The sequence below is a fragment of the Ovis canadensis genome, chromosome 2 (assembly GCF_042477335.2).
Source record: "Ovis canadensis isolate MfBH-ARS-UI-01 breed Bighorn chromosome 2, ARS-UI_OviCan_v2, whole genome shotgun sequence".
Taxonomy (NCBI): Eukaryota; Metazoa; Chordata; class Mammalia; order Artiodactyla; family Bovidae; genus Ovis; species Ovis canadensis.
In genome coordinates, this window is record NC_091246.1 from 9,810,658 (window position 1) to 9,830,828 (window position 20,171).

Consider the following 20,171-nt stretch of genomic DNA (forward strand, 5'->3'; position numbering starts at 1 on the left):
CTGCCACCTACCAGCAACACAACCTTGGTAATTTCCTTGAACACATGAAGCCTCAGTCTGCTCAACTGTAAAATGGGGCTAAAAGTACCTATCTCATAAGGGTGGCTCCATATAGCCCCCGGAAAGTACCCAGCCCTACTACGCAGGGATCTGGCAAGGAGAGGACCCCTCTCATCTACTGAGGTGCCATTTTATTTCCTCTGATGTGCAGAGATCAACCTGATGTAAATGCCTGACTCCAGCCCTCTTCTAGGCCCTTCTGGAGTGGGTAGCCATTGCCTTCTCTAGGTGATTTTCCTGATCCAAGGATTGAACCCAGGTCTCTTGCATTGCAGGCAGATTCTTTACCATATGAGCCACCAGAGAAGCCCTCTCCCAGAGGCAGGGAGACTGAAATGGCTGAGTTCCCAGTGGGCACCAAAGATGGGTCAAGGGCAGAGCCCAGCCATGCAGAGCAGGGCAAAGACCCACAGCAGGGAAGCCAGCAAAGCTCATGAGACTCAGCCTGGCAGAGGCCCCAGGAGTTGGAAGGCCCTGCCCATCCCTCACACAGACCGAGGTCCGAGCCCCATCCTTCCTAACAGAACGGCCTTGGAGCCTGCACACACACACAGAGTCCCTGGCCCCACTCCACGCTCAGGGCACCTGAACGGCTGGTTTCCCCCCCAAGTATCCACAGAGGATTCTGATGCTCAGCAACTAAGTGTGGGAACCACTGGTTTAAAATCCAGTAGCTCTGGGACAGAGTCTCAGCTCAACCATTTACTGGCCAGGCATCAGTCTCCTTACTGGAAAAAATGTATGGGAGACTGAATGAAGAATGAGTGGTGTTCCCGCCACAAGACAAGACAGTGAGTCGAAGCACCACCAACCTCCACTTCCGGGGGTCTCACCCAGGCGCAGGGGCCATCTATGTTAGTTGCTCAGTTGTGTCTGACTCTTTGCGACTCTATGGACTGTAGCCCACCAGGTTCTTCTGTCCATGGGATTCTCCAGGCAAGAATACTGGAGAGGTTTGCCATTCCCTTCTCCAGGAGATCTTCCTGGCCCAGGGATTGAACCCAGGTCTACTGGATTGCAAGCAAACTCTTTAAGATCTGAGCCACCAGTAGGTGTGAACTCCAGGTATCAAGTTAATTCAGAAGAGCATTGGGCTTGGAGCCTGATGGTGAGCTCAGCTCTGCCACCCCCTCCCTGGCTGTTTAATAGCAGGCACACTCCTTTTCCAGTTCGAGCTTCAGCTTCTTCACCTGTGAAACAAGACTATGATGCCTGCATCTCATGATCAAGGTCAGGATGAATGAGCTACAACCCATGAGTCAGCAGGCCCACCAGTGGGCAGTGCCACTTGGCCACCGTGGGTCCCTCAAGGGAACGCTGTCCTCCAAACCAGCACAGGATTTAGCAGCCCGTTATTCAACAGTTTTATATGTGTTACCCTTGTCTCACTGGGAAAAATATACACACACGGAGGGCAAAGATCAGAGTGTATATTTCCCTGTCTTTAGCCCCGTGACTGGCACACAGCAGGGGCTCAGTAAATTCACAGCGTCCTGCTGTTCTCCTCATCTGTCACTGAGAAATAAAAACCTGGATTCCCTCCCTGTGCTTCCACCCGCTCCTCAACAGTTTCTGCTGATTCCCCTTGAATGATTGGGAATTTGCTGAGCATCTTCAACGGGCCAGGCACCAAGGCCCCAATCATGAGCAGGACGCGATCACTGCCCTCTGCCTGATGGGAAGCAGACAGGCCACTGGGCAAGGGGACCTGCAGGGTGATGATGCTATGACAGCCAAGTGCAGGACCTGGTGGCCACAGTGAGGGACCCTGACAAGGCTGCAGCAAGGGCGGCCGGTCAGGGGACTTGAGCAGGCAGGAGGAGGGAAAGGCAAATGGGAGGCAAAGGGGCCAGAGCCCCATGGAAGGCGAGGCGGGGCTCTCTCTCCCCAAAGGACCGAGGCCACAGCCTTGTTCAGACTTGACCCACTTCCAGATGAAGTCTCTGCCCTTCTCTGCCATAAGACTTGGGCCTCAGTTTCTCCAACTGCCTTCAATGACCTGAGGTCTTTCCTCAAACTGTACAGTAAGTGTGTGCTGATGGACGGAGCCTGCAGGCTGCGACGTCCCCAACTCATCCACCCAGTTGACACTGTTTATAATCAGGTCAGTCCCACTGGCTTTTCCCTCAGTCCACAGAGTGCCGAGGGTACCTGCAGCCTTGCTCACAGACCTCCAACCATTCAGTCACAGGGGCACAGTTCGCCACCCTCGGGCCCTCTCCTGGACCCAGAGCAAAACGGACCACTTGCCCGGCATGCTGAGTCTCGAGACTGAACACTGTGCTGGCAGGAGGGACACCTGAGCTGCGGGTCCCCTGCAGAAGGGTCTGGATGGGCAGAGGGGTTTGGGGCATGGGGCGAGTGCAACAGAGCGGCAGCCCTACAGGGCGGCAGCGCCAGCGAACCTGGGTTCAAATCCCAGCTCACCGCAAAACAGATGGGGCCCTGGATAAGCCAGGGAAAAGCCTCCACCTCAGGCTTCCTTTTTATAAAATGGACACAGTAAAATAGTGCCCACCTCATCGAAGGCGACGGGGGAGAAATGACATGAGCAATAACACTGAGACCACTCGGCACAGTGCCCAGTACGCAGCAGGCACTCGGTAAAGGAGAGTTGGCATTACTGTCAGTTTTCCCCGAAGCGCTCTTGGACCCAACTTCCTGAATGGGTCCTGGGGAGAGGGGCCCATGGTCAAGCAAGCGGGAGGCATGGCCCGTCTGAGGAGACACGCCCAGGAGCTGTGCTGGCTGGAAGAGGACCTGCAGTAAAGGAACGCAACTGACCATTAACTCCAGGTTTCCCAACCAATTTGACCACAGAATTTCTTTCTCTCCAAGGCTCGTTTCAGAGCTGTAGTCTATAGCAAGTTCTGCCAAAACGGGCCCCACACTCCCAACACCCAGATTCCTACACGCTCTACCAGCCCTCCAGCAGTCAGCTTCCAGGGTCCCAGGCAGGCTCAGATTTGCTGACCGGGGGCAGTGACGGTGTAGAGGAGGTTAGGGTCAGTCTCTGCAGATACGAACAGGCCCTGTGTACTCAGGGGTCTGCAGCTGATGCCGACATTCAGCCATACCTCCACCCTCATGCTGGCCCCATCGGGTCCTCCTGCCCCTCAACCATCACGTACCAGATGCATATCTCAACGCTTGGTCCCCGAATCCAGGTCCCCGAATACTGACCTCACACAGATCTGCCGTGGGGGCTGCCATTCAGTGCTTTTCCATCTGAATTACGTGAAAAATCAGAAAGAGCCCTTAAAGATGGGGTGGGTTGGGAAGGGCCAGGTATGAAGGACTCTCGAGTCTAGGGCTGGCCAGTCCCCTGAGCTCTCAGCACCTCAGTTTCCCCATCTGCGCACGAGATGGATGGACAAGGTCATGCTGCCTGCTTTTTCACTGAACAGCTTGTGCTGGCTAAGCGGCAGCCACGCTTCCCCAAGGGAGGCTGGGGTGTGGCAGAAAGCAGCAAGCAGCCACAGGACCAAATGCTCCTGAAGTTTTGTGCTTCCTCTGTCCTGACTTATAATATAGATAGAACATAAAATTATCCATCATGAGGTTCAGTTCAGTTCAGTTCAGTCGCTCAGTCGTGTCCAACTCTTTGCAGTCCCCTGGACTGCAGCACACCAGGCTTCCCTGTCCATCACCAACTCCCGGAACTTGCTCAAACTCATGTCCATCGAGTCAGTGATGCCATTCAACCATCTCATCCTCCATCGACCCTTCTCCTCCAGCCTTCAATCTTTCCCAGCATCAGGCTCTTTTCAAATGAGTCAGCTCTTCGCATCAGGTGGCCAAAGTACTGGAGCTTCAGCTTCAGTATCAGTCCTGCCAATGAATATTCAGGACTGATCTCCTTTAGGATGGACTGGTTTGATCTCCTTGCAGTCCAAGGGACTCTCAAGAGTCTTCTCCAACACCACAGTTCAAAAGCACCAATTCTACAGCAATCGTGAGGTCATAACCCAACTTTTCTCGCCATAATCCTGCCAGCAAAATGACCCTCCAGGGGCGATATGCCTCATGCATGCTGTGGCCTGGTATCCCCCTGGCCCGTGGTCGCCGTGTACCCCAGGCTGGCGCAGTGGCAGCTGGAGGGCCCACTCGGGGACTCTCACTTCCGATGGTCCCTGTTCCGTCGCCTGACTCCCTGCCCTGCACGCCTCCTCAGTCTGCTTCATTTCCCAACTACTCTCCTGTCCTGTCTCTGTCTTTCTTTACTCAGTGCAGGTGCTGCAAGTCTTCACTTGTGCCTCTCCAAAATCTCCGCATGGGCTGGTCTCTGACCCCACTGCACCCCACTGCATGGGTGGGAAAGCAGCCATTTGCCCACTTCATACAGCCAGCAGGTGGGAGCGGGGTGGGGTGTGAACTTGGGGGCTTCTCACCCATCAGCTCAATCCATCCTCACAAGTCCAGCACAGAAAGGTGATTATTATCCCCATTTTTCAGACGAGGGGGCAACACAGATCAGGCCGAAGGTGGCCTGATTTGTCCTGCTCCGGAGCCTGTGTGTGATCACCAGAGGGTCAGCCCCCAGGAGCAAGCAGAGAAGAGAGGGTGCCTGCTAACGGCTACCATTTACCAAGCATATCCAGGCTTTTTGTTTCTACCCTCCATCTTCCCAGAAGTTCCTGTGTGTTGGGACAACTCAACACCCACTTCAACCATGAACGTGAAGTTTCAGGCCCCAGGGCTGGGGCCACTCACCTAGTGGCTAGTGAGCAACTGGGCTCCAGGCTGGCCCTCAGGGATCCAGAGCCAACCCACCATCCTCACGCCAGGTCCAGATGCCGTGGGAGCCGTGAACCCCTGTTGGACATGAAGCTTTCCCAGCACTGGGGAGCAGAACCTCCTACCATGTCTGGCACCACAACACGATCCCCCAGAGCGCCCTATCAAGGGCCTGAGGGTGGCTGGCAGAACACGCCAGACACGGATTCGAGTCTTTTCCTCTCCCCGACCTGCTGTCACCAGTAACACAGGAATCAGTAAGTACTGATGAACAGCAATCTGTCCAGCACTGTCTATAACAACGTGGCAGAGAGCCTGGCTCACGCTCCCTCCCGGAAGCACTGGACAGACCAGGTTGGGCCAGGTGAGAGCAGGCCGGTGTAGCTTCCAAAGACACAGAGGGGCAAAGTAGGAGGCCGAGGTAAAGGGGCATAGTGGGCAGCAATCCTCAACTCTATTGTGCCTTGTGCCCGTCGAGCTCCTGATCAGTTCCAGCGCCTTGCAGGACCCATAGGATGCACCAAGGCAGAAATCCAGCGCAGGTGAAGGGGAGAAGAAAAACACAAGGTGGGCAGACGGAGAGACCACAACAGGCAACCCTGTATTTAGCGCAAAGCAACTCGGGAGCGCAGTGCTCGGGAGCATCCTGCCCACTTGATTCTAATACGCAGCAGAGCTGGGCCCACGGCCTACTGGGGGACAGGGACCCCAGAGAGGTAAGCTGGAAAGAGGACAAGTAGGTTTCCTGAGGCTCTCTGGGCGTGGACTCAGAACGAATGTCCTTGGGCCCAGGTCCTCCACTCAGAGCACAAATTCCCTGGGGGTGCTGGAGCACAGGGAATCTTAAGAGGATCAATTTCCAATTATCAATTGCCCAATGCATTTCTTCCTAAAACCCTAAAACCAACAGGCCAGAGAACATAGCAGGCAGGGAGGCCGTGCTCAACTGGTCTCATCACCACCACCCATTTCTACCCGGCTAACACGATGGTCTTTTCACCCACCCCTAATTCCCCTACAGTGGCGTACAAGGGGGGATGGACATCTGAGAGCTCCAAGCAAAGAGAAGCTGGACTTAGAATGCAGGTGCATCGAATGGCTGGGAATAATTCCTTTTGTAAATTGGGTGATTTCTAATTCTTTGCTCTCCACAAAACTGAAGCAGGATCTAATGGAGTTGTCAGTGAAGAGACCATTGAAAATGATGTCTGATGATAGACCCGTGTGATTTTTGGCATACAGCTTGGAAGGAGTTCAAGGAATTGCGTGACACTGCTGAAACAAGGTTCCATCCTATCCCTGGCTCCTTATTTATATGGTCAAGCCTTCTGAGCACTTACACTTAAGAAAATGGAAAAAAAGGAATTAAATTAATGCTGAATCTTGTCTCGCTCGACAATAAGAGATATTAATTCACAGAAACGTGAGCCAATGGAAGAAGAAAGAAAGTCCCATCCATTTCATTAAGAGGTGCATTTTCCATAAAGTTTTACTTTTACGTTTGCTATTTATCTAAATTTGCTTTTGACAAATTGTATGCTAATAACAAGTCGATCAGGGGAAAAAATGTTTTAAGACGTAGAGCTTTATGATCCCAACAAATTTTTTGGAAATTTCTATTTCAATTTATGTACATCTTGTTGTGGGAGATGAGTGTGAAACAGTGATCAATAAAAGACTCTCAAGCATAGAAAAATATATTACAGTAGGATAAAATCCTGTGAGAGAAGCGGACTGGAAATACGAGTTCAAGGAGAAAAAGGAAAGATGTAAAAATCTCTGACTGTTAAAGACGAGCCTGTTCATTATGTTTTTTATTTTTATTTTTTAATGAATGATGGTGGATATCAGAAACGGTGGAGTTTGGAGTCCCCTGGATACATTTAAAAGAGTAGTTCACAGTTTTATTTCCAAAATGCCACATTTTAAAAAACGCAGTACTCCAGAAATTCTGTCCTTTGCTATTATTTAAACTTTGGATAGAAATGTTGGATGTCAACTCAAAAATGTGGAAGAGAATACGATTCCTCAAAATTCTTTTAGGAGATACTGAAGAAAAGAAGTCTGAAGCCTTTCCGCTTCCAGAGGTAACCCTGAACGTGTCAACATCCAGGGCTTCGGCTGCTACCACCGGCCTCCGTTTTGCACTTTTTGTGCGCCAAGTCGCTTCAGTCGTGTCGTGTCCAACTCTCTGTGACCTGATGGACTGTGGCCCACCAGGCTCCTCTGTCTCCAGAATACTGGAGTGGGTTGCCACGCCTTCCTCCAGGGGATCTTCCCGACCCAGGGACCAAACCTGCATCTCTTACGTCTACCTGCATTGGCAGATGGGTTCTTTACCACTAGCGCCAGCTGGGAAGCCCCACTTTGCATTTTTGGTCCCCCCTTACAAACACTTTCATACCAATCACTTCACTCTGACATCAACAATCCTACTAGAAAGACAGGTAGATTTTATTATACCCACTGATCAATGAAGAACTTATGGCTCAGAGAGGTTAAGGGGCCCTTGCACAGCCACACAAGGGGCAGACCCCAGGTCTCTCGGCTTACAGCCAGGGGTCTTTTGCCATGGAGACCCTCCAATCAGGACCCCCAACCCACCTTGGACCACCTAATGAAGAGTCAGCAGCAGGGATAAGATGCTCCTGGGAAGGAGGCCAGAACCCTTCCTTTCTGAGCGGCTGCAGCAAAGAGCTGAGGGTTGGTTCTGGCAAGGCTCAAGCCCAAAGCACTGCCAACACCAACTGAAACAGGAAACTAACTATCAGCTGGCACTTCGAAGCAGGACCCACCGCTCAGGTTCATAACAGACCAAAACCCACATGGCTGTGTCTGAATGGCTGTCTGCTCTTCTGCTGCTCCTTCCAGAGCTGTGGCCAAGCCCCCACCTCCTTTTTCCCCTCCTCTCCTCCCCCGGCAGCCCTGTGTGTGTGTGGAAGCACCCTGAGCCCTGGTGCCCAAAGCTCGCTGCCTAGAAACATCCTTGCAGGATCCAGGCTCCCAGCTGACTGATTCTCCCTCCTGTACCAGATCTAGGGACCCCCTTCTGCTCACCCATCTCCAGGACAGGACCTCCCTCCCTTACAGGCCTGTCTTCAGTTACCAAACACTTTCTGTAATCACAGAGCCCTCCCTCGTACTGATTTGCAATCACCTCCTGGTGATTTTCCTGCACTGGGGTTGGGGCTACTTGGAATGTGTCTGCTCAGTCCCCTCCCATCAAAATGCTGTAAGTTGTGAACACTTATATTCCATCATCTCTTCTGCACCATTCCTCCATGGGCTGCATGCTTTTTTGCTGTAAACCCAGCTTGTCTTGTCTTCATCGCCTAGGACAAGGATGGCAGCAAGCAGGTGTCCATTTCGGATTTTTCAGTTCTAGCTGACTGGCCGTGACTTCTCAGTGGACTGTGCTGAGAAGGATTCTGAGGTACACTGTTGGGACATGTGCAGCTGACAGTTAGGGATGCCTTTCACTTTTGGTTTTACCCAACGAAGTTGCCATGGTCAGTATTATCTCTGCTCTTCTTGCTAAAAAAGAAACTTGATATGTTGCTCCCAAGCTCCAGAATGATTTCAATGGCAGTGACATTCTTTCAAGAGTGAGAAGTACCCTTTTTGGTACAAAAAATTTCTGGGTGGCAGGGAACTAGCAGAGACTACTTGCAAGCCTGGAAGCCAGCCTCCTGGGCACCGACACCCCTCCCCATGCTCCTCGTCTGAGAAGCTGCCAAGTGCCATCCATGTGTCCATGACCCAGGCTCCTCCATAGGAAGTGCCTGGGATAATGTTTGTGTCGCTGGGAACACTGTTTATCCGATGGCTATTAAAGGGCCAGTGAGGACCTGGGGGTGGGGACAAGAGGGATGGAGCTCAGAGAGCAGGCAAACGGAAGGTTCCCTCATGAGATAGCACTGGCTGATCGAATAGGAACACTATTCTGTTTAGTGACAGAGCTGGCCAGAGCCCTCTGCATCCCTGCCAAGTGCCTCGGGAACATGTTAAGTCCACAGTGCCCAGCCACACTGTAGCACAAGCTCATTCAAAGAGCAACTCTAACCAGCATTCCGCCCTGGCCACAGCCCAGGGACTGCCTTCCCTCCTTGTTCTACTTCCAGAAGCAGGTGGGACAGGTGTTATGAAGTGGAGTTGCCAAGTCTTCCATCTCCCAGGGCTTTGCTTGCCCCTCTGTAAAATGAGGGCGCCGCGTGCCAAATCTATAGCACGTGGGGCTCCACTGCCCACTTCCACATCCATGGTAGACATCAATAATCAATCATGCCACCCTTCAGAACCTTCAGCATGGAACTCCTAATAGCCAGCAGCGAGTGCTTGGACTTGGCCCATCAGATAATGTCTACACGCCATTCTGAGAAGGGATGAGTTCATAAGGTTTCATTCTAACATCAGTTTTTTTTTTAATTGCCTTTCTTTCCGGCTACTAAAAGGCCAAGCCAGATTCCTTCAAGCCTGCCCCTCGGCAGAAACTACACCCTCAAGGGGCAAGGTCAGCCTTGACGGGTGTGAGACAACCATCACCACTAGCAGGAGGCGCCCAGCTCCAGCTTTGGTACCAGCTCCCAAATGGCAGCTCCACAGCTAACCATGGCTTTTAAATCTTTTCCACAAGGGTTCTCAAAAGCACTTTGCTCAGAAATCTGAAAACATCCTGAAAGTCCCTGGATTTTGGCGGGGCAAGGCGGAGCAGTACTAGAAGGAGCTCAGGTGAGAAAATCAAGAACCAACCAGAAGCCATGTCTTCTGACACCTCATCCAGTGCCGACTCTCTTCCCCGTCCTATTTCTTCTCTACGGCACGCTGGCTTGTTTCTCAGACTTGGGGGAAAAGCAGAAACTATTACTACTCTTTCCTTTTGAAAGGGTATGTTATACTATCAACTCGAGTATTACTGAGAATAATGGTGAATTATTTACTAAGTACGACGTTGAGTACTTTATACACGTGATCATGGTGCATCCTCACAAAGCCCCATGAATTTGCAATTGTGAGAACTGAGGCACAGAGAGGTCAAGCAGCCTGCCCAAGCTGTAACAGACACTAAGTCAGGGAACCTGCGTTCCCAGGTTGAAGAGCCAAGGTTTTCCGCGTACAATACTGTCCCCCACCCACTGCCCCTTTGTGTGGTTCCCACACTCGTGGGGTAGCCAGGACAGGGAGCATGCCTGCTTTAGCAGGAGAGGAGAGCGAGGCACAGCAAGGGCAAGGAGCCTGATGCTGGGAAACAGCTGAACTGGAGACCAGCGTCCATGGCTGGCACGAAGCCCTGGGGCCTCTCACTGTGCAGGCAGCTGACCCAGGGAGGACACCCCAGCATTTCCTTAGCATGGCCGCTCCAGGCTTCCTCCCTGAAGCCTGACTGCTGACCCCATCTCAAGATTCAGATTCAACTACCCTTCACTGGACATCTCCCAGTGAAGGGCATACATAGCTCCTGAGTCCAGTGAGTCTTAAAACACCGCCCGCCCCGCAAAAGCGAGCATGGGCAGATCGTCTCAGTTAACGAACACCTCCCTTATAGACTGACACAGTCCTTGGCCATGGGGTGTGAAGCCGGGTGGAGGGAGCTAAGACACGAGTCCCGGAGCAGACCCTTCTTTCACTCGACACCGGGCTAGGTCACTCACGCTCTTCAGCAAGCATTTTTGGCTCATTCCCCTTCTGTCTCGGGGGAGGATGGAGCTTTCCAGCATCCCTGAGGATGCTCCCTGACTCACCCGGACGATGCCAGAAGCAGGCTGCCAGCAGGACGCTGGAGCGGCCCGGGCAGGGCACGGAGACCACCACCAGCTGAGGCACAGCGGGGAAAGGGGGCTCGAGGCTGATCCCCAGCGGTCGGGAAAAATGGCAACAGGACTTGAGTTTAAACTCGGGAAAGAGAGCTAGGAGAGCCTCCCCCCACCAGGCCCTGCCTGCCTCTCACAGGACAGGAGCCTGGAAGTCAGGAGGAGGTGGGCACAGCTGCCCCAGGAGGGACAGGCAGGTGGCCTCCTGAGCACGCGAATGCGGAGGACAGCAAGGATGCAAATGGAGGTCTGGGAACTGACCAGGCAAGGCCTCTGTGCCAGGATGGGGCACGTGGACTCTAATATTTTACAGGCCGGAGTTGCAAAACTGGTGGCCCATGGAAGGACTCTGACCACAGATATGTTTCCTTTGGCAGATTTTAAAAGTCAAATTAGTCACCAACATTTAAAGCCAGAAAAATTTACCTTAAAATTCTCATTTCTGGCATGCGCTGTGTCCAGAGATCTAGCCACACTGAGCCCATCTTCCTAGTTAGTTACCGTAACTCTCCAGCTGGACCGGAGCCCCACCACCTGCCTGTCTGGCTCATCTCCACGATGCTAAATAAATGTATCTGTTGGGCCTTGCGGGCATCTGCGTTTGCAAACCTGGCAGGACTGTACGCAGCCTCGGAGGGGTATCCCCTGGCTCACGCTGAGAAGCGGGGAGAGATGGTTTCTAAGAAGCTCATTTCTCTGAGCTCCTCGGAGCCCAGCCCAGACCACAAGTGGTAGAAGAAAGTGCCAGACGACGACTCATCCGATCCTGATCAGACAACTAATCTGAACAGGACCCACACTGAAAGCCACCCCCGGGGAAGCCCAGAAGGAAGAAATGCAGACGGGCATTTAGGACACTGAGTGCTGTGTGCTGTGCTGGAAGCACAGTGGAGGGATTCCACCAGGCCCGCAGGAAGCTCCAGGCATCTGACCTGAGCGAAATCTTAAAGGACAGGTCAGCTTTTGCCACGTCAAGTGGGAAGACAAGCGCTCCAGAGCAGAGCTGAGCAGGTAAAGGTGAGTGTCAGGAGCCAAGGCCCTTCCTTGAGGGCAGAGGGGAGCCACAGAAGGCCCCTTCAGCCAGGGAGGGGCAGGGATCCCAAGCCTGTCTCTTCCAGCACTCTGCGGCACGTTCCCGCCCCGGCCCCGGCCCGACCCTGTGGAGAGGTGCTCACCCAGGGTCTGCTGGTTGCGGACGCCGCCGATCACCACGCAGATCTCGGCGGGCACATCGCCGGCGGTTCCGTCCTTGCTGACTGCCTTCTTCTCCTCCTTGGCCTCGCCCTGCCAGATCACCTCCTGGATGTAGTCGTCCGGCAGCTCCGTCTTGACCTTCACCTCCGTCATCGTTCCCTGCTCAGCGCTGAGCGAGGCCTCGGCCGGCGCGGGCTCTGGCCCCTCCAGCTTGCTGCTTCTCTGGCTGCGCTTCAAGCGCTCCCTGGCAAAGAAGGGAGTCTGCTCAGACTGGACCCCAGCACCGCCCCAGACCTGCCTGGAAAACCCCCCTCCCAGTCCAGGAGGTTGCAAAATGTCCAGCTACAGACCCACCTCTCAAGTCACCATTACCTTACAAAGCACAGGCCACTCAGGTGCCCCTGAGGATCCTCTAGGGAACCCTGGGGGCTCTGAGGAACACAGTTTGAAAATCACTGGGCTCTGATGGCTCCAATTCCACCCATTTTGCTGATGGAGAAGCTGAGGTCTAAATGTGACCAGTAATTCTTATAACTGGAGCTACACGAGACCTGTAAGGAAAGCTCTGGCTGGAAGAAATCAGCTCTTCTCAAGCTTCGATGTGCCCATGAATCAGCTGAGAATCTTGGTAAGATGCAGATTTGGTTCAGCAGGTCTGGGGGCTTGCCTAAGCATGCATTTCTAACAAGTGGCCAGGGGGCAGGTGCTACACTTGGAGCGGTAGGGGTGTCAGCGGCTTGATGTGTGCAGAGTGGGGTCCACCCCACCCTTTGCAGAAAGGCTGCAGCGTTCCTCCTGCTTTAGAGACAGGAACATACAAGCCGAAAGGCAGGGAAGCTATGGAACCGATCTGGGCCCCCACCCTCAGGCCTCTAGGTGGCTCTTCAAATTAAGAGAAACCATCCTCAAGTTAATACGCTCAATATGGAGGAAAGCACTCAGGTCTCACGCAGAGCTGTGACCTGCCCAGGGCCACACACAAGACTGGTGGCCAGCCAAGGCAAGAAGCCAGGTCCCTGCCATCCACTGGAACCACTCTCCTTTCAGGGAGACTCTCTGTCTTATCACAAGGGCCCCTCGTCCTTTTGGCATTGGTTGGAAAAACCAAGGTGTGCACAAGCTGGGGAATCTGATCATGTTCCCGGCCTGTGATGCTGCCTTGGCCAGGTCCAGCCCTCGCCACTGCTCCAGAAAGGCAGCTGCACCGTAAACTTCAAGGCCCAGACCCAGGCAGGTTCCGTCAGGGCCAGCTAGTATACCAACTGGAGCTTAGCGGAGGTGTCCAGGCTGGGAGGCAGGACCTGGGGTCTCATCCTAGATCGGCAGGGGGCTTGCTGTGTGATTCTGGACAAGACTCTTCCCCCTCTGGGCTTCCAGCTCCATCTACCCCAAGAGCATGGACTTTATCATGGCCACTGTCCCTCCCAGGTGGGGGAACTGAGCAGAGACAGAAGGAAGGCCCTAGCTGATGAGGAGAGGGCACAGGAGGGCCACTGGGGAGGGGCTGTGGATGGCACTGCACCCCCAACCCCCACTTCATAGGGTGAAGTCCTAATCCCCAATGAGACCGTATCTAGAGATAAGGTCTTTACCAGGTAATTAAGGTTAAAGAAGATCAGAACAGTGGGGCCCTTATCTGATAGGACTGTGGCCTTTGAAGAAAGAGAAAGATCTTTCCCACTCCTTCCCTACCAGGTAAGGACACAGAGAGGAGGCTGTCTGCAAACCAAGAAGAGGGAACAGAGGAGGCCTAACGGCCTGGCAGGAAAAGGATGCAAGGAACTAAATTTGGATCATCCCAGGGCCAAATCTTAGAACTGCGATTCTCAAGTTGTGGGTTCCTGCAAAAGTGACGTCACTCCCTGAGCCTCAGTCTTCACACCTATACAACGGGGATAAACACAGCACCTACTCCACAGTGCTGTGATGCAGACACAAGTCAGCGTCTGCAAGGGACCTAGAAGAATGGCCCCAGTGGAGACATTCTAAGGGTACCTACCGTCTACAGGATGGCGGGAGGGAAAGGAAGCGTGCAGAGGACACTGGAGAAGAGTCTTACATGGCACTGATTTTAGTGCAGGGTCTGCAGAAGTAAACCAGTGGGGTTTAAACCCCAGTACTGCCATCCCAGCTTGGACTCCTCTGTGGGCCCTGACCCTCTCTGAGCCTGTTTCTGCACAGGGAGGCAGGGAGCCCGGCACCTACTCAAAAGGCCTCAAGAGGATCAATTGTAAAAAATGTAGAATCAGAACACAGTCTAGAGTGACTAAGAGAAACTTCTGATGGAAGCTGCTGAAACCCCGATTCCTGCCCTGAGACTTAGCAGGAGATACCACTGGTCAGTCCTGCCCACTCTAAGGCTCGCGGGGCACAGAGATGGGACTCAGGGACCCTGTCTGATTGCCAGGGGCCAATCTGGCAAGAACACTGCCCCCAGGTCCTGGGGCAGCTGGGCAGACAGGACCCTTCCCTGGCTGGCCTCTGGCTGGCCCCGACCCTGCCTGGAGAAGGCGCTCAGCCCCAAGCTCAGAGCCCACATGGTTCCCAGGGCCGGAGAAGAGATCATCAGAGTGGAGGGGTCCCACCTGTCAGTGGTCCCTGTAGCTGACGTCACAGAGCAGGAAGGACAACCCCCTGCCCAGAACACCCTCACCCTGGGGTCTGAGACCATCCCAGCTAAGCAGACTCAGGGTCCCTTCCTGCCCTCAAGGACCTCAACAGCATCTGCCATCCTAGTGCAAGGGAGGGCTGCTGGGAGTCTGACAGATTGGGCTGTTGGGAGTCTGACAGGTTGGGTGTCCACAAACCCCGCAACCTCGGGCCAGACATTCCCCTCTCTGAGGCTCAGTATCCTTGTCTGTTAAAGGGGGACCACCATGAACCTTGCCAGCGTGGGGCAGGTGGTGAGCCAGGGAGCTGCACAGAATGGATGGCAGCTGCCATTTTAATGACACTGGTCCACGATGACGTCCCTGCCTCCAGGAAGCCTTCCCTGATTGCTCGGGATGGAGTTAGACCCCCCACCTCTGAATGCACCGCCCCCCTCCCAGCCTGTCATGGGCGACTCTTACACCAGGAGCTACATCAACCATCGTCTCGCCCACAGGCACAATGGCACACAACCATCTTCTCCCTTAAAGGCGACACCCCCGAGCCCACGCTACACTGAGAACATGGGGACTTCTCTTCCTCTGGCTTCACAATTTAGATTTACAAGCCCAAATGTTGCTTTTCATGGATGCTTCACATTTAATTAGGTGTCCTCATAACAATGGAATTGCAGAAGTCCTTCTATCACTTTGAATTAGTAGTGCAGCTCTTTCAAACTTCTTTAAAAAATTTTTTTCATATATCAGTTTTTAAAATAGAGCTCATTATTTTAATTATATCCATTTAAATGTACAGTGGAGCCCTTGGATATTCTCAGCACGAATCATTAGGTATATTAGTGAAAAAGCACTTGGAATCTATCTACATGCTGACACTCCATAATCTATTCTATTTGTGTCGCTGTAAAATAGATTTATATATAGATAACTACAAAATAGTTGCTCAAGATATGCTATGAATTTTATATTTAACCGAAGTCACACTTCAACATAAAATCTAAAGTCAGGCACTAAAAGGATATTTCTCAGTAAGTACATGATGTCTGTGGTCACTGCTTACCGCTCAGGCCAGAATGCCAGGACAGGAGCCAGACCAAGCAGGTCCCTGCCCAAGGAATGCCCTAAGGGACCTGGCCTTTCACTAAGCAATGGTTCTCGAAGTGTGATCCTTGAAGGCCTAGTGGTTCCAGAGCAATGGCCGCAAAGCACCCATGGGGCCTGAATTACAAGGATGGTGGTGGGTCGGCCTCCAGGAACACCACTTTTTCTGTCTCTGATACCAACAACTTTGCTTTTAGTGGTGGTGGTGGGGGCGGGGGCATGGGTAAATGGTGGCCCCTCCAAAAGATAGAAAGTGTGAGTCGTTCAGTGGTGTCTTGTTCTTTGTGACCCCATGGACTGTAGCCTGCCAGGCTCCTCTGTGCATGGGACTCCCTAGGCAAGAATACTAGAGTGGGTAACCATGCCCTCCTCCAGGGGATCCTTCCCAGCTCAAGGATCGAACCCAGGTCTCCTGCTGCAGGCAGATTCTTTACTGTCTGAATCACTGGGGAAGCCAAAAGATAGACCCAGGACCTAATCCCCGGAATCTATGAATGTGAACTCATTTGGGAGAGGGCTCTTTGCAGATACAATTCATTTCAGGATCTTGAGACAAGACTGTCCTGGATTCTCTGGGTGGGTTCTACGTGCAATGACAAGTGCCCTTATAAGAGACACAGGTGACATCTGACAGACAGAAGAGAGGACACTACAGAGAAGATGAGAAGGCAGGAGGACCACGGACTGGGCGGATGTGGCCACAAGCCAAGGGACGCTGCAGCCACCTGAAGCTGGAGAGGCCAAGAGTAGATCTGCCCCCAGGACCTCCAGACGGTGTGGGACCCTGGTCTAGACCTGCTTTCAGGCTTCTGACCTCCAGAACAGTGAGAGATCGAATTTCTCTTGTTTTAAGCGTCTCAATTTGTGGTATTTGTTACGGCAGCTACAGGAAACTAATACACAACATGTGACTAAATTAGAAGAAACAGCCCCAAAGCAGTTAACTTTGCAAACCCGTGGCTTCCGCCAGTCCCAAAGTTTTCTTTTGCTTTGTTCTTACTCATCCCCATGGCCAGGTCTGATCTGGTCAATGCGCCCACACGCCTGCTCTGGGAGGTTTCAGAAACAAACCTCTTCCTCTGGGAAGCAGACGGTTCGCTGCTCATATACACCCCATCACATCTGGCGCTCACAAGTGCCCTGTGGCCAGACAGGGAACCAGAGCAGAGGGCAGGGCCCATGTCTGTTCCTCCCCCCTCCACATCCAGCCCCAGCCTGGGGCCTGCTGCACAGGACAGACTCATCAACACGATGCATAATGAACGGTGTGCCCAAGGACACACAACCTCCAGCAATGAATCTGAGACCAATTCTTGCAACTTCTGTCCTAGAGTTGTTCCCGCTAAGCCCTGCAGTCCAAGAGAGCCACCAGACAACTTCTCAGTGGACTGGAGGCCCAGAGACAAATGCCATTTCTGGCCACATTGAAGGAAGAGTCCCAGCGATGCCAGATGCCCAGGAGTCAACCAAAGTTCTTCCTGGGTGGAGTTTCTACATCATCCCACCACAAATGCTAGCACTTAAAATTCTAGCAAGTCTCAGGGGTCATGAGAAGTCCTCAGCACACTGGACTTCTGTCCTGCCCCTACTCGAGTCAGTTTTCCCATCTGATGATGAGTGAGCTGGAGTCTGAGATGTCTAAGGCCCTGATGGAGGCCTGACCTCTGCCCCACAGGTGTCTCCTGCTTCTGCCGCAAGGCTCAGCCTCAGGGCCACTCCACCTCCACCAAAGGCCACTGCTTATTTCCTCTGGTACTTTAGCCACTGAAATAATGCTAAAGCTGGTGGGGAGGGATCTCTAATCACAGTGTGTAAGTAATGACTTGGTTAACTCTCTCTAGAATAAAACCTCATTAAAAGACTCCACTCATTACGAAAGAGGGTTAACTGGCCTCAAGCTGCGCTTAAACACAACACTCTCTATGAATGCACGGATGCACGTGGTGTTAAATGAACTAACACACATCCAGCCAAGATGTCAGGGGCCGTGCGTACCCTGCTGCAGAGGCTGACCACTGACCCAGTCCTCCAGTTCTACCCAGCTGACCACCTACCAATAACTGGAGCACAAATGACTTTTATTTGCAGATATAGGGAGGCTCTCCTCGGCAATGCCTTCCAGGTCCAGTGAGGTTTCTGCCCTCTGCCCCCACTCCACCAGAGCAGTTCTTTCCAAGGCCTCCCAGGACCTCCAAGCTCCTAGGTCCAACAATCCCTACTGGGTCCTGACTGAATACATCTCTATCGGCAGGCTTTAACGAGCTCCCCTCTCTTCTCCTCCAACACTTTATTCGCTATGCTCTGGGCCTTCCCGTGGGCCTCTCACCTTCTAGCCACTCCCCTTTCTTCTGGGGATTCCTCTTTACCAACCCAACCTTTCCATGTCAACCTGTTCCAAGGATAAGTTCGAAAGCCTCTTCTATTTTTACTCATACTCACTTCCTACATGATCACACCTAGATTCGTGCTTTTACATATGAACTATGTGATGATGAATTGCAAATCCTATCTTTAGCCTGGACCGCTCCCTGAGATCCGGACCTACCTGAACAACTGCCCGGTGGACACCTCCACCTGGATGCCTAACAGGCAGGCACCCCTATTTACAGGTCCAAACTGAGCTGCGGCTGTGCCCCTTCCCCCAAGTCAGGAAATTCTCCTGACTCCAATCCCAGTGCTCTTCCAGCTAAACCCTGCAGCCAAGGACAGAGTCATCGGTTAACAGTAGTCTTCTCCATTTCAGTTAGTATGATTCCACCTCTCTGGGACCATCCTCGTCTCTTCCCTCTCACTCCCTACTCATCAGTCTACCCGCAAATCCTATCAACCCCACCTTCAGAATATGTCCAGAAGCCTACCACTGCTTACCAGCCCACCACCACCACTCTCATCAAGCTGCCTTCCCAGCTCTCTTGTTTTGCTGTAATATTCTCATAGCCCGTCTCCCTGTTTCTATCCTGGCCGGGCCAGCTCACGTCACTCCTTGGCTCAAAACCCACTTACGGTTCTGACTCTCACCCAGAGTAGCAGCCAGACTCCTTGCTTCAACCCTCAGGGCTCTGAGACATGCCTCACATGCCCACTGACTTCATCTGCTAACCTTGTCCCTCCTGTTTCCTCCCCCGGGGGCCACAGCAGCCTCCTCCCTGTCCCCTGAGCAGGTGGGACAGGCTCCTGCCTCAAGCCTTTGCATCTGCTCTTCGCTCTTTCTGAATACTCTCCCTGGTCCCCAGATGCCCATGGCCGGATCTCTCCTCCTCCAGGTCTTCACTCAAACGTCCACATCCCTTCCCTGCCCTACCTGTTCTGCTCAGTATTTACCATGCACTCATGTAACACCCTTGTTACCGCTCGTCCTCGTCAATGTCTCCCCAGCTAGGACGAGAGCTACACGAGGACAGGGACATTGTCTCCTCGGTCTGCGGTCACCTGCAGCGCTGCCTGGGCGAGGTGACCAATCAACGCCTGCTCGCCTAAGGAGCCAAGAACGAACCTTGCAAAGGTGAATGCAGCGTGGCCTTTGAGGCGTCTCCCTCTCCCCACCCCCCAAAAGAATTGTTGATGTCTGGACTGCTTCAGCTGACACCCAGAACTGAAGGCAGCAACGTCCCACCCATCTGGCCCTCGGGAGGACACGAGCTGGAGATGTTTCATTGGAGCCAAAGTTCTGAATAAGCGAAGCTTCTTCCTGAACTGTCAGTCTTGTCTTCGTCCTTTCCGGTGGAAATTTTCTTGACTGCAACGAGCTCTTCCTACTTTCTGAAATACCAACAGGGCAGCTTTAGCAACGCTCTGACACCATCACTTTTTTTCCTCCAGTTTTGAGATACTATTGGTAAAAGAAATTAGTCCTGAATATTCATTGGAAGGACTGATGCTGAAGCTGAAAATCCAATACTTTGGCCACCTGATGCGAAGAGCTGACTCATCTGAAAAGACCCTGATGCTGGGAAAGGTTGAGGGCAGGAGGAGAAGGGGACGACAGAGGATGAGATGGTTGGATGGCATCACCAACTCGATGGACATGGGTTTGGGTGGACTCCGGGAGTTGGTGGTGGACAGGGAGGCCTGGAGTGCTGCGGATCGTGGGGTCGCAGAGTCGGACACGACTGAGCGACTGAACTGAACTGATATATAACATGCAAGTTCAAGGTGGACAGGATGGTGATCTGGTATTACAAAATGACTCCAGCCCCTGAAGATGCAGGGCCACTATTATATCTTCTATTAGCAGATTCAGGCCATTGGGCAGGGGTAGGGCACTGAAGTCTCAGGGTGATACCCACAAAGGAGCCTGAAGCCTCAGACCAGTGGCTCTGGGCTCCCCCTCTGCTTCTAACAGGGTCCGGCTCCGAGTCTCACTGCCAATTCCCTGTGGCTCCACCCCACTGCTTTCTGTACCCCTGAACCTGGACCCTGGCAGATGTCAGCCACGATGCAAGCAGTAAACAGCCAGGTGTGAAAACGCCAGCACGTGGAGTGGAGATGCTGATGCAATGATACAGTCACAGGGTGAGCGAGGACAGGGCAGTCAGGACACACCAGGCGGCTAGGAGGGGCCGGGGACAAGGCGCTGCTTCAGGCTGTGTGCAAGTACCATCTCCTTGCTCTTCACAATGCCTTACATGGCAGGTAATTTTGTTTCACAAATTAAAAAACCAAG

At 52.9% G+C, this 20,171-nt stretch overlaps 1 protein-coding gene and 1 long non-coding RNA gene across 42 annotated transcripts in view; one reads left to right on the forward strand and one right to left on the reverse strand.

Moving 5' to 3' along the window:
• Positions 1-20,171, reverse strand: part of ZNF618 (zinc finger protein 618) — a 203,978-nt gene that overhangs the window by 56,944 nt on the left and 126,863 nt on the right. For all 40 annotated transcript variants that reach the window (XM_069575346.1, XM_069575344.1, XM_069575324.1 and 37 more), the window contains one exon: positions 11,780-12,042. In XM_069575346.1, coding sequence (XP_069431447.1) covers positions 11,780-12,042 — 263 coding nt within the window. The remainder of the gene's footprint in view (positions 1-11,779; positions 12,043-20,171) is intronic.
• Positions 11,208-17,381, forward strand: LOC138433185 (uncharacterized). Of its 2 annotated transcripts, none has more exons than XR_011254195.1 (2): positions 11,208-12,426; positions 14,665-17,381. It is a non-coding gene; the product is annotated as an uncharacterized lncRNA (long non-coding RNA). The 2 variants fall into 2 exon arrangements; XR_011254194.1 differs by having other exon boundaries at positions 12,213-12,426; positions 13,494-17,381.